The sequence below is a fragment of the Liolophura sinensis genome, chromosome 1 (genome assembly GCF_032854445.1).
Source record: "Liolophura sinensis isolate JHLJ2023 chromosome 1, CUHK_Ljap_v2, whole genome shotgun sequence".
Lineage (NCBI taxonomy): Eukaryota > Metazoa > Mollusca > Polyplacophora > Chitonida > Chitonidae > Liolophura > Liolophura sinensis.
The window spans coordinates 62,602,654-62,617,333 of record NC_088295.1 but is presented as its reverse complement, the minus strand read 5'-3'; the positions used below and the strand labels follow the sequence as shown (position 1 = coordinate 62,617,333).

General features: G+C 37.8%; 1 protein-coding gene across 1 annotated transcript; it reads right to left on the bottom strand.

The window, feature by feature from the left end:
- Nucleotides 1-3,047: 3,047 nt before the first annotated feature.
- Nucleotides 3,048-8,778, bottom strand: LOC135482329 (uncharacterized). Its single transcript, XM_064762259.1, has 4 exons — nucleotides 8,569-8,778; nucleotides 7,874-7,997; nucleotides 5,706-6,184; nucleotides 3,048-4,750 (listed from the first exon to the last, which is right to left on the bottom strand). The coding sequence occupies exons 1-4, from the start codon at nucleotides 8,688-8,690 to the stop codon at nucleotides 4,288-4,290; spliced, it is 1,188 nt and encodes a 395-aa protein (XP_064618329.1). The 5' UTR covers nucleotides 8,691-8,778; the 3' UTR covers nucleotides 3,048-4,287.
- Between the last annotated feature and the right edge of the window lie 5,902 nt (nucleotides 8,779-14,680).

The following is a 14,680-nucleotide window of genomic DNA, read 5'->3' as shown; positions in this document are numbered from 1 at the left end:
CTCACCAATGCGGTCTCTGTGAGTTCAAGTCCAGCTCAGCCATACGTGGGAAGGTCTGCAAGCAATGTGCGACCTTTTCATTGTAATCTAAATTATGTCTAAGAAATACACACACCCTGGCCATCATTTCATTGCTCACACTTGTTGCTTTGGGTGTACATGTAAGTTGACTCTTGGCATGGAAAAAGCCTTGCATGTGATTTCCTTTTTGTGGTGTTCAGGTAAATGATACATGAAATGCATGGTTTTTATTTCGTAATATGGAGATTAGGATGTGACCCAACATTTAATAGCACAAAAAATCTTCTTGGGGGGGTGTGAAAATGGCTTTACAAACTTTCCAATGGCCTGAGCAGTCAGTCTGGAAATTATGTAGCCATGAAGGGGGCGGGGGCCGTAAGCTGGTCCCACGTACCCAGTATGTTCATTGATGATGTCATTTCTGAATATTCCCAAACATTCACAGATAATATGCATAGAATACTGGCCGGGGCTATTAAGAAACAGAAAAAATGAAAGCATCTTTCTTCATTTTCCTTAAATCCATACTCTTATATAGTATCTTTTTATGTATCCTTTTAAATTACATTTCTTGACAACGGCTGCAGCACTGATGTTGTATTCATTGTTGTGCCTCGCATATAACTCCTGCAAAGTACACCCAGCTGGAGTGTAGTCACATCCAGTCTACTGTACATGTATTTACAGTCTGCACTCAGTGTGGTAGATGATAATTCCATCCAATGTTGTGTAATAATACCCAGTCTTCACTCAGTGAGGCAGATGATAATTCCCCCCAATACTGTGTAGTCACACCTAGTCTGCACGCAGTGGGATAAATAATTCCCCCCAATACTGTATAGTCACACCCAGTCTGCACGCAGTGGGATAAATAATTCCCCCCAATACTGTGTAGTCACACCCAGTCTGCATGCAGTGGGATAAATAATTCCCCCCAATACTGTGTAGTTACACCCAGTGAGGTAGATGATAATTCCACCCAATGTCGTGTAGTCACACCCAATCAGCACTCAGTGAGGTAGATGATAATTCCACCCAATGTAAGTGTAGTCACACCCAGTGAGGTAGATGATAATTCCACCCAATGTCACCCAGTTTGAACCGAGTGGGATAAATGGTAATTCCCCCCAATACTGTACAGTCACACCCAGTCTGCACTCAGTGAGGTAGATGATAATTCCACCCAATGTCGTGTAGTCACACCCAGTCTCCACTCAGTGGGATGTACTTGCTGGCTCAGGTAGTTAAGGAGCTGACTTTCTGCGACTACCATACCAGGCCTTGACCAGCAAAGTCACATATATGAATCCAGCCCTCAATGTTTGGCTGCAGTTTAAAGTTCAGAGATTTATTAGATACCAGGGAAGGGTTTATTTTTTACCAGTTTCCTCAACTCACAAACTCTGGGAGAAATTCTGGGAAATTGGCATGATATGCCAATCAATCCATCTGAATCAACCAGTGGGGTCATCCTGCAGAAGACTATTTCACTCGTCACACCCTGTCAATTTTCGATGTGGGGTAGTCACACCAAGTGCAATGTAGCCACACCCTTTCTACCCCCAGTGCGGTGCAGTCACCCAGTCTACTATAATCACACCCAGTCTACACCTAGTCCACTGCAGCCACAACCAGTCTACACCTTGTCTACTGTAGTCACCCAATCTCCACCTTGTGGACTGCGGTCTCAACCAGTTTACACCTAGTACACCCATGTGCAGTAGCATGCACTGGTATCTTACACATGTTGAGCCTGATAATTGTTTGGTTTATCTACTTATTTGATTGGTAGTTTACTGTTAGAGATTTTCTTTCACTCCTTCCATATCAGTGAGAGTGATTAGTGGATGATCAAACAACTGCGACATAAACAAAAAAAAAAAAAAAACAACAGGTAAGTTTTGACTAGGCTTTAATTATGACAAAAGAGATCAGAAACACTTCATGAACTATTATGACAAAAAATAAACTTTCTCTTATAAAATCTTTACATTATAGTGGATATTATGTGTAAAACAGGATATCTTTTCATATAAAAAGAATATATGCAGCATGTACAAGGGTTGATCAGGAGATAATATGTAGAAAGCCTATTGATGTACATGTAGTATACAATTTCACATGTTACATGCATTAGGAATGTATCAAAATCCATAATGCTTCAAAGAACCAAAAAAATCACATACAACCTTTATAAATGTAAGTTTTGGAGAATGTGCCTGCATTAAAAATACTTGCGACAACATTTTCTTCGTCCATTTCTGACATCATCTTTCCTATCAAAGGCAAAATCATTTCATGATGTCAAACAGTTACTGTAAATCTTCAACCTTTTTAACCACTAAAGCACTTTTTTTCAGTGTAGTTTATGCGTACAATTATCACGAAAAAGATGCTAAATATGATTTAATTGTGTCATTAAAGATGCAAGCTTCAAAAAAACTGGGCAAATTATGTCTGCACACCCTACAGTTTTCTCATAATGTTTCAAAATGTTGGCGGCAGAAGCCAATCAAAAGGTTGAAGAATGAGGGTATGACATAAGTGTAGTTTGTATATGTATATGCATCACTTTATTTACATTTATTAAAATGCATGCGGACATGTACACATACATGTACGTAAATTTAAATCATTCTGCTAATACTGATTACTAATTATCGATTAATAACAGTTACCCGGTACACCAAGGTTACCAGTCTGTAACCCAGTTTAAATGTTTTATTAAATAACTCCTCTAAACAAACATTTAATATTTAGCATCGATAATTTTATCTCCAAACAAATTATAGCCTACACTTTAACACACAGTTTTGAATAAATTACTACATATATGTAGGAAGATCATCACTATTTCTAATGATAAATTGCTTTGTTGTTTCACGTCTTTTTTTAATATACATGTATATTTTATATACAAACAGTGTATAAAAGTAGCAAAAATTTGTTCAAACTACATAAACAAACATAATTTATACTATTCCATAAATTAAATCTACAGTACACAAAACTTGGCAGTCCTTAAAATTGTGAAAACGCTTACCCAGTACTTTTAAGATATATATATATATATATATGCTAGGAATAAAAAATGTTAAAATAGAGATTTTGATCGGGTAGATTTGTATTAAACAAAAAAATTAAGATGCATGCACATTATCTTACAAATTACAATCTCTATTATCATAATAAACCATTGTACAGGTATAAAAATATTAAATAAAAAAAAGCAATTTCTTAAAATGCTTCATCAAAAAGACACAGTCATGTATGTGTATACTGATACAACTGTTGACAAATATATAACACCTTTGTGTAACAAAATATACCTGTACCTGATCAGATTATTGCAAACATTCAATTGATTTCATAAATTTGTCGAGCAAAAGTTGAAAAAGAAAATATTAAACTGAACCTCAAGACAGCTAGTGTGCTTATCTAACTTACTGCATAAATAGGTAGTAAGTAGATAAGTACGTAGGGCCTCATGTGTAATGTTACTTATGGATTAAAAAACTCATTCACATAAACATTATTAACAATAATTGAAAGAGTTTGATAACCATAAGTACTGAATGTGTTATGTTACTTGTGGGGGGAAAAAAAAGACTTTCAATTACACATCACTAGCAATAATTCAAGGCATTTGCTATCCATAAAGTAGGGCCTAATGTGTAACGACACTTATAGATAAACAGGACTCAATAAAAATAAACACAATTACCAATAACTGAAAGAGTTTGTTATCCGTGAGTGTTAAATGTGTTATGTTACTGGCGAAAAAAAAAAAAAGAAGACTCTTTCAATTTACCATCACTAGCAGTAATTGAAGGCATCTGCTACCAGTATCCATACGTAGGGCCTAATGTGTTATGTTACTTATAGATAAAAAACTCATTCTAATTAACACAATTAGTAATATCTGAAAGAGTTTATTATCCATGTGTTATGTTACTTATTGAAAAAAAAACTTTTTCAGTAAAACCTTACTAGCAATAATTGTCAAAGGAGTTAATTTTCCATTCATAAGTAATGTGCCATTCACTGAATAGAATAGCTAAACCCTCAACAGAGTACACTAAGCATCAACACTGAACTTCAAACCGTTTCCAGCAACCTGCGGATGGTCGTGGGTTTCCCCCGGGCTCTGCCTGGTTTCCTCCCACCATAATGCTGGCTGCTGTCGTATAAGTGAAATATTCTTGAGCATGGCGTAAATCAGCAATCAAATAAATAAATAAATCAAACCGTTTCAAAAACATTTTTTCACATCAGTTCACTCTCTGTCCTTAGCTTGATCGCCCTCTTGCTTTTATCCACCCTTTCCCCGACAAAGTAGCGAAGAATACCGTTAATTAGTGGTGTCATGGAGTCTGGCTCTCGCTCATAGGCGTGCATGATGGAGGCGGTGGAGAGAGCAAATAAAGGAACAGAGGAGTAAGGTACCCAGGGGAGGATATGCTTCTCCATGCCCCAGACGAACAGAGCATAGAGAGTGTGGGGGATGAGGAAGAGCACCAGCTCCTTACGCCTGTTCGCCCGCTCAAACAGTACCCCGAGTCCCGCCACCAGCCCTGCCACAGCGGGAATGTAGTGTCTGAGGGGTGGGGGTTCCCTGAGGGTGGTTCGCAGGAAGCAGACCACGTACTTGGCTAACATCACCATGGATGCAAGGAATGTTGTAGACATGACAGTGTTCTTGATCAGTGAGCGTAGTACCTTTGCCGGCCTACAAACAAATTCATGATATCAATGTATACCTTACGTAATTCTTCTAATTTTTAGGAGAGTTAATAGTAGTGCTGAAAGCAAAGAACTACATATCTCTCCTGTTTTTTTTTTAAAGTAACAATATAAATATGTTGTTTATTAGATGGACTAACCATGTGAAAAAAGTAGCTAAATATACCTCATTCTTTTGCATGTATACTGGCTAAAAAGGGCACACCAGGTGTCCCAAAAATTAAAAGAATTACAATATTTAATGCACTGCCAACTGCCAAAAAATCACACCGATCAGAAGTCCTGATCATAAGACTGCATTCACTCTAAAACCAAATGTAAATCTGTCCCAAGCAACTGAATTTCTGGCGATGTGTAGCTTCTCAGAGCATCTGGAAGCAACTGGGATCAAATGCTAGTGTTTTGGACATGTTCTACTGTTCTGAAAATTCAAAGCATCAAGCTGTGTACTGATCGCTTGATCTACACATGATTTTTTACCTAAGTATAAAATGCAGGTGGACTTCGTCTGCGTGGACACAGTCAGAAGTTAACTCACACCTGGATTAGCATCAAATAAACAAGTCACCACAGCCTTTCAAGCCAGGAGTCACATTACAACTGTAACAAGTTCACTGTTTATGTCTGCATATGACTATGAAACCTGTTACATCACTAGTGAAAATATGTACACTGGGACTAACTCGCACAACCTACATATTCTCAAAATATTTGATATTTTGGTTGACGATATTTTTTATTTTCTCTTTTTATTTTTCTCTCCATGTCAGTTTCATTAAAATCCTTATTGTTATCATGGGCCACAATAATAAAAAAAAAAATTCCACACTGACCAACCCTAATTTTTCTGATAGGGCCTGGATGTGATCCACCAAGAATTTTTTAAGAATGGCCTTATCCGAACGTAGAGGAGTGCCTATTTCCGTGGACATCATATTTACCTGTTGATGAGCAGCTTATGTCTGAAGATAAGAACCGGCGCCAGATGGATAGGAAGGTACAGTTTGGCAAACATGGGCCAGCTCTGGATGAGGTCTCTGAGGGCATGACTGGTGCAGGAGTCTGTGTGAAGACCCACCTCGTTACAGGTGAGAAACTTCTCCCCAGGTACACGGAACAGCTGGTTTAAATTGTCGTCCGTATAATCACGGGACCACTTGAGGACAGAGTAGTAATATCCTTTAGGTAACAAGTGAGGCCTAAGAGCTGTACAGTACACCAGGAATGAACAGGACAAGCAGAACAACAGTGTGTCGCCGTGAACTATGGACGGGATTTGACCGCGGGTAATCAAGGTGGAAACGAGCGCACCCAGAGCTCGTGATATAGTGAACAATGACAGAGTTCTCCTTCGTACTGGATTCTCCAACACTATGGTCAATCCAGCTAACCCTCCTGCAATGCCATGATTCCATCCATCCTGCAGGACAAAATCAACTGTAAATTTGCTGCTTTAACACTTATATAGGTCTATTTTTATCAGCCAAAAGGGCAAGTTTAATTTCATTGCACATAAATTTGGAAGATCTGCTACATATGCATGTATGTATACTTGTTTTTTTTTATGTCATACTTAACAAGTTTTTAATCAAGTACAACGAGAGGAGGTATTAGCTGCATGTACATACACAAAAATGTACATATATACTGGGGTTCACGCCACCTAAGTCCTGCCACCACTGAAGTATCATGCCAAAGACACCCGACATGACACCTCATCCAGTCACACTATGCTGACACCGAGCCAATCAGTTCTGTTTCCTTGCTCTCACTTCTGAATGCTGAGCGCCAAGCACCAAGCAGCTACCATTTTTTTAAAAGTCTTTGGCATGACTCAACCTGGGACTGATCCCAGGTCTATCAGCTTCTGAAGAAGAAGCAGTGATCTGCTCTATAATCTGACTGATTGGTGTTTATGGCCTTACTCAAGAATTTTGGTATGAGACCATTTTACGGCAAAGAACTCTGAAAACAATTTTTCTTTAAAAAGAAGGCATATATGAAATGTTACACCGTGTGGTTAGCATGATGTATCTAGTTACTCTAGCATCACATCTCCTCGATTGAGTAGATGTGTTATGCTGTTCCTGAAATAGCCACACCCAGCACTAAAACTTGACCTGGTGTTCCAATCCATTACATAGGACAGCAACCTCTAAAGTTTGAATCTTTACACTGGTTCGGTTGATTGGTTTATAATGCCATGCCCAATGATTTTTCACTTTTTTTTTATGGGTGAGGTTCCCAGAGTAAAGATCGGAGCTATGACAGGTAATCTTTGATTGAGTCTTTGATACCTTGATAACACTGAACTGCATGTATCAATGAAACTGTAACAACATAATTATTCTACTTCAACAGGCACATAACTTATAATTCTAGACAAATGTGGGAATCCTCTGTTTTCAATTAGAAAAAAAGTGCCACACTTAATGTGAAAGACAGCACCTGACTAATGTTTATATCAACTTAAAGACTAACATTCAAAGTACATGTATCTTAAATTGGCATTAATTATTTTTTAGATTTTTTTCAACCCAGTATAAATTTATTGAAACTTTCTCTTGACGCAGCTTCAGCACGTCATGTTTACTCTAGCTTTCCCACGTTAAAGGTATTTCCGAACAATAGACTGAGCTGTAGCTTATTGCATATAAAAGGTGTGGACGTCAGCAATGAAGGCCCACATCATATACAGGACATACTGGAGGAATGTCTTCCTCTGCTTGAACTGTTGATGCAGTAGCTAGGCCTACTGTATCATTTACGCATAACCAAATTGTAGTAAACGATCTCAAAAAGATGTCTTATGCAGTAGTTCTTTGTTATCATATGTTACTTCATGGTGTGAATGGGTAAAGGCTACGAGTAGGCCGCACAATTTGACAGCAACGTGTTTGATTGGATAAAATTCCAAAGATGTCTGCCTCGATTCACTCTAGCCATTTGTGCAGCATTGTCATTTTGTTGTACATATTATTCGTTGAAATCTCATTAAAATAACAAAGTATGATACTTTTTAGAAAGATCGAGTATCCTGCTTTTGACTGAAAAATGTTTTAGCCTGGTGCTGTCGTGTCCTTTAATCAGTGCAAAAAGACCTGATTACCTTTGTTCCTCTTATTTTATGGATTGTTCTCACAAGGAACTCGTACACACTAGGGTATAGGCCAAGAAATGCTGCAAATCTGACACAGTCTTTGCTCAAGATCTCTTTTGCTATGTTTGGCAATCTAAAAAAATAATAATAATACATAGTAGCATAAAAAATAGTGCAAATACAAAAACATTTAAAGCAAGGAATTAAGCATCTTCAGCAAAACCGTCGCATACAACATCTGCACCATCTGCCTTTTAATTACTTTCAGTGCTCCATCTAGAATGAATGAATGCCCGCGTTTAACGTTGCTTTCACCCTTGGGGGTAGACTAGAATATTCCACCTCCAGCAGATGTTTCTGCCAACTTCAAAGCTACATTTATTTGTAGGGCCAGATAAATATCATAATCATAATTTCACATTCAAAAGGAGAATATCCATGAAAGTGTAGCTTACCATATCAAACCTTGAAATAATTTTTAAGTTGGTGCAGTACATGAGGACAAATCTTCCAGTTATTAATATTACTTTAAAAAAAAAACCCCAAAAAACACACATTCCAATGTTATTTAAATGACAGTCTTGTCTTGTAGGGTACCAAAAAGTTGGTCCTTTCAAAATATTATGTGGTGCAGGATGCCCTTGCCCTGCTGTTTATTTCAAGACTTGCCATAAAGCTTACTGTTAATGACAGCTTTTCCGTACCTTTCTCTAAACGGATTTTTCACTAAGGCGGTCACCGTTTTGAACCCAGCATACAGGCCCACGCCGCTCAGGAAACCCTTCAGGAAACGCCTAATGAAACGTTTTGCCAACTGAGACACCATGTATGGCTCATAAATCTCGTCAATGTCATCTTCATCAATGCCGTTTTTAGGACTATTGTCATCAGATGTTTCAGTTTCTTCGGCGTCAACAGGGATTTCCTCGATTAAGTCACTTCCAGGAGCGAAGACGCTCTTCCAATCAGCTGCCGCCATCTTGGCCAGGGAGTTTGATCACATGATACATTCGATGGGTTAGGGGTCGTGTTAAAATTTCAACAATGAAGAAAAGTATGGCAATCCTCACACGGTATATATTAGCATTGACCGATTTACTTCATGATTTACTGCATGGTCTTTCAAACAGGCCTACATACCCTTCATTAATTCCATTCGCCTCCTGGGTTTTGAACCTTGTTAAGGTCATTTCAGGGCTTCATTGAAAACCTAGTAACCCAACCAACTCGTCTCCAAAAAGAGACAGTTCTCTTAAGTTCTTTTATTGGGGTTTTGATGGATTTTTTTTTTATTATTGTAATTTTTCTCTGCATGTTAATTTCTTAAAACCCCTATCTTTTTTTCCATAACAACAATAAAATGTGCTACAAACAGACCCAATTTTTTTTCTTATGGGGTTGGGTTATGCTTAGTAAAGAAGGCATGGATTAAAAATGCTGACAATGGCTATAGGTTTACATGTGGATCGGGAAACCAACCATGCACCTAACCATAAAAGAAACAACAACAATAATTCAACTGTATTTATTTGGGTACGTGGGGGTCTGCTACGGATGCAGATGGTTATGTGTTTCCCCTGGACTCTACCTGCATGGTTTCCTTCTGTAATGCTGGCTGTCGCATGAGTGAAATATTCTTGAGTACAGCATAAAACAAATAAATATTTCAGCAGCAAGCTGGAAACAGACCAAAATGACTTCTAATCTGGCGTTCCATGGGATATGTTATGTAGGAGAAACCGGAAACATGATTGCACATCACTCGTACCCTACGCTCATGTGGTTAATATGCACATCAGGTGTTTGAGTGCACCTAACAGATGAAACAGTTAACCTCTCGGGTGGTAGAAATAACTTCTGCCTGATTGATTAAAACTGATGACAAGGCAAGGATTGTGATTTTAATTTTCTCAATGTGTTCAGTTTTCCTTCCTCTGAAATATGATAATTCGGTTATGCGAAAAAGAGAAGTAATAGTTTCTAAACTTTATGCGAGATACTTTATTAACCTGTTAACTTCTGTATGCAATCTCCTGGGCTTTCCAGCACTCTACAAAGGAAGGGAAATCTTATACTTTGTAGAAACCTACTTCATTAACACAAATGATTTCAATAACAACAGAATTGGTCATGGAAAATCATAGCTTGTGTAGGCTTGCTCTAAATTACCTCAATTTACTGGTTATACACCAGTCAGTATGGTGTAACATGATATAAGGCTTGAGACATGACAGTACCAGAAGTGGAACCTCACATGTTAATACATGCAGTATGCAGTAATTAGTAGGCCTATTTGTCACCACAGTGCATAAAAAAAAAGAACGATATCAGCCATTGAGCATTACAGAAATGTCATAGAGATTTTAAATAAAGTCGATGTTTTTCAGCTTAAATACTTAAGGTAGAATTCATAATATTTGACCCTAAGATGAGCTTAGCATGTAGAAACGAACCGAAACTCAATAAAATCATGTGTAAGAACTTTATTATAGCTAATAAAGCAGAATCAGAGATTGTAAATCTACTGGTGCAAAGGACAAATGTGATGACGACATGTACACAGTATGTGCAATTGTACATAATATACCGGTACAGAAATCATACCTTATCTGTTCACTGAAGTGTAAAATTATTCTCATAGCCATTGACTGAATGCAACCAACCTTTAAACCATTATTATAAATATGTTCCTTACGCATAACCCAACAGACCCTCTCACAAACAGCCCTCTCTTCATATTTACGTTTTCATTTGGATTTTGATTTCGATAGAAATTTAAAGCCTTTAATTCAATATCTTTTACACTGGCCTTAGCAGTTGTATTTGCACCGTGCATACAACTTTAATGAAAAAGTCATTCCGTTTCCGTTCACTGAATAAGTGACCTCACATGAGGAGGAGGCAAGGAAACCATTATCTATCAACACTTCCACTTCTGTTTATGTACGCAATTCTTCTAGAATGCACTCCAATAATCCAAGTATACATTTTTGTCAAAAACCGCAATCAGACATTTTTATTTTATTTTTTTTCTCACAGTTCTTGTTCATTAGCCACAATAAAAACATAACAATTCCCTACTGACTGAAACTGTTATTTTTTTTATTTTTTTTTATTTTATGGCAGTTTCAGATAATGCCCAATTGCATTTTATGCAGTGTACATATCATTGTGTACATTCAATATATACAGAAAGTTGTTCTCATAGTAACTGACCAACTGCTTGAACAGTAGCTATGCCTCCCAAATTATCTCTAGCCAATCAGGCAGTGGGGTAAAACTACCTCCGTCAGGGCATACATCTTGTCCCGACAAGCAGCACTTGACAGTGCAGGTTAGTAATCCAAAAAAGCAGAAAAATTCATTAACGGAGAAGAAAACATAAAAATAATATCAAAATGAGGTGAAAATCGTTAAAACTTATTTGCAAATATTGTCTATAATATTTTTTGACAGTTTTTTTTTTTTTTAAGGAGAGTAGTGTATTTGAACATATTTTGAGTATGATGTATATTTGGGACCACCATTTGGTATTTATCGCCGTTGCATAATATTGTTCTAAATAAGGGTGTGATGCATGTCTAACAAATTTAATTCAATATAAATTTGTTCATAACCAAAAATATTTAAGAATATATTAAAAATATATATATGATCACAATCTAAGTTGAAAACATTTTTTAGTCTTAAAGAACCAATTTCTAGTGTAAACACATGTATACATGTATGTATTAAACATATGTGACATCCTCATTTATATTTATTCATTTGATTGGAGTATTTCACTTATAGGACAGCAGCTCCTCATTTAAAACATTATTACAAGAAGACAAAATTTACCAAAAGGTGGTCCCAAATACCCATCATACAAAAATTACTTTCAAGCGTCTTTTACTCTATAAAGAAAAATCGAAAAATTCTCACCCTTTCATCTGAATCTGAATTAAATTTTCTCCACTTAATATATGCAAATACCCTGTCAAAACAGACAAATTAATGGTCTATTTGGACAGTTGAGAGTTTTGTGATAATTTACAGGTCATGTTCTGTCATATATGCAAAATCCCGTCAAAACTGAGAAATCAATGGTCTCATTAAATTGTCATGAATTTTCTTAAAATTTACAGATCATGTTCTTGCACATCCAATAATAAATGAAATGGCAAGGATTAAACCTGAAGACTGTCAGTTTTATCGCAGAAGGGTGTAACCCTTCATACAGATTGCATCCCTGAATCACTTGTCAGCTATGCTACACCATCGCCAGACAGTATTCAGATCATTATCCCTGAACCACTTGTCTGCTATGCTACACCATTGCCAGACAGTATTCAGATCATTATCCCTGAATCACTTGTCAGCTATGCCATACCATCCCCAGACAGTATTTGAGATCATTATCTCTGGATCACTTGTCTGCTATGCTACACCATCACCAGACAGTATTTCAGATCATTATCCCTGAATCACTTGTCTGCTATGCTACACCATCACCAGACAGTATTTCAGATCATTATCCCTGAATCACTTGTCAGCTATGCTACACCATTGCCAGACAGTATTTCAGATCATTATCCCTGAATCACTTGTCTGCTATGCTACACCATTGCCAGACAGTATTCAGATCATATCCCTGAATCACTTGTCAGCTATGCCATACCATCCCCAGACAGTATTTCAGATCATTATCTCTGGATCACTTGTCAGCTATGCTATACCATTGCCAGACAGTATTTCAGATCATTATCCCTGAATCACTTGTCAGCTATGCTACACCATCGCCAGACAGTATTTGAGATCATTATCTCTGGATCACTTGTCAGCTATGCTATACCATTGCCAGACAGTATTCAGATCATTATCCCTGAATCACTTGTCAGCTATGCCATACCATCCCCAGACAGTATTTCAGATCATTATCCCTGAATCACTTGTCAGCTATGCTATACCATCGCCAGACAGTATTCAGATCATTATCCCTGAATCACTTGTCAGCTATGCCATACCATCCCCAGACAGTATTTGAGATCATTATCTCTGGATCACTTGTCAGCTATGCTACACCATCGCCAGACAGTATTCAGATCATTATCCCTGAATCACTTGTCAGCTATGCTATACCATTGCCACACAGTATTTCAGATCATTATCCCTGAATCACTTGTCTGCTATGCTACACCATTGCCAGACAGTATTTCAGATCATTATCCCTAAATCACTTGTCAGCTATGCTATACCATCGCCAGACAGTATTCAGATCATTATCCCTGAATCACTTGTCAGCTATACTATACCATTGCCAGACAGTATTTCAGATCATTATCCCTGAATCACTTGTCAGCTATGCTATACCATTGCCACACAGTATTTCAGATCATTATCCCTGAATCACTTGTCTGCTATGCTACACCATCCCCAGACAGTATTCAGATCATTATCCCTGAATCACTTGTCAGCTATACTATACCATTGCCAGACAGTATTCAGATCATTATCCCTGAATCACTTGTCTGCTATGCTACACCATTGCCAGACAGTATTTCAGATCATTACCCCTAAATCACTTGTCAGCTATACTATACCATTGCCAGACAGTATTTCAGATCATTATCCCTGAATCACTTGTCAGCTATGCTACACCATTGCCAGACAGTATTTCAGATCATTATCCCTGAATCACTTGTCTGCTATGCTATACCATCCCCAGACAGTATTTGAGATCATTATCTCTGAATCACTTGTCAGCTATGCTATACCATTGCCAGACAGCATTCAGATCATTATCCCTGAATCACTTGTCTGCTATGCTACACCATTGCCAGACAGTATTTCAGATCATTATCCCTGAACCACTTGTCTGCTATGCTATACCATTGCCACACAGTATTTCAGATCATTATCCCTGAATCACTTGTCAGCTATGCCATACCATCGCCAGACAGTATTTCAGATCATTATCCCTGAATCACTTGTCTGCTATATTACACCATTGCCAGACAGTATTCAGATCATTATCCCTGAATCACTTGTCTGCTATGCTACACCATCACCAGACAGTATTTCAGATCATTATCCCTGAATCACTTGTCAGCTATGCTACACCATTGCCAGACAGTATTTCAGATCATTACCCCTAAATCACTTGTCAGCTATACTATACCATTGCCAGACAGTATTTCAGATCATCCCTGAATCACTTGTCTGCTATGCTACACCATTGCCAGACAGTATTTCAGATCATCCCTGAATCACTTGTCTGCTATGCTACACCATCGCCAGACAGTATTTCAGATCATTATCCCTGAATCACTTGTCAGCTATGCTATACCATTGCCAGACAGTATTCAGATCATTATCCCTGAATCACTTGTCAGCTATACTATACTATTGCCAGACAGTATTTCAGATCATCCCTGAATCACTTGTCTGCTATGCTACACCATCACCAGACAGTATTTCAGATCATTATCCCTGAATCACTTGTCAGCTATACTATACTATTGCCAGACAGTATTTCAGATCATCCCTGAATCACTTGTCAGCTATGCTATACCATTGCCAGACAGTATTCAGATCATTATCCCTGAATCACTTGTCTGCTATGCTATACCATTGCCAGACAGTATTCAGATCATTATCCCTGAATCACTTGTCAGCTATGCCATACCATCCCCAGACAGTATTTCAGATCATTATCCCTAAATCACTTGTCTGCTATGCTACACCATCACCAGACAGTATTCAGATCATTATCCCTGAATCACTTGTCAGCTATACTATACTATTGCCAGACAGTATTTCAGATCATTATCCCTG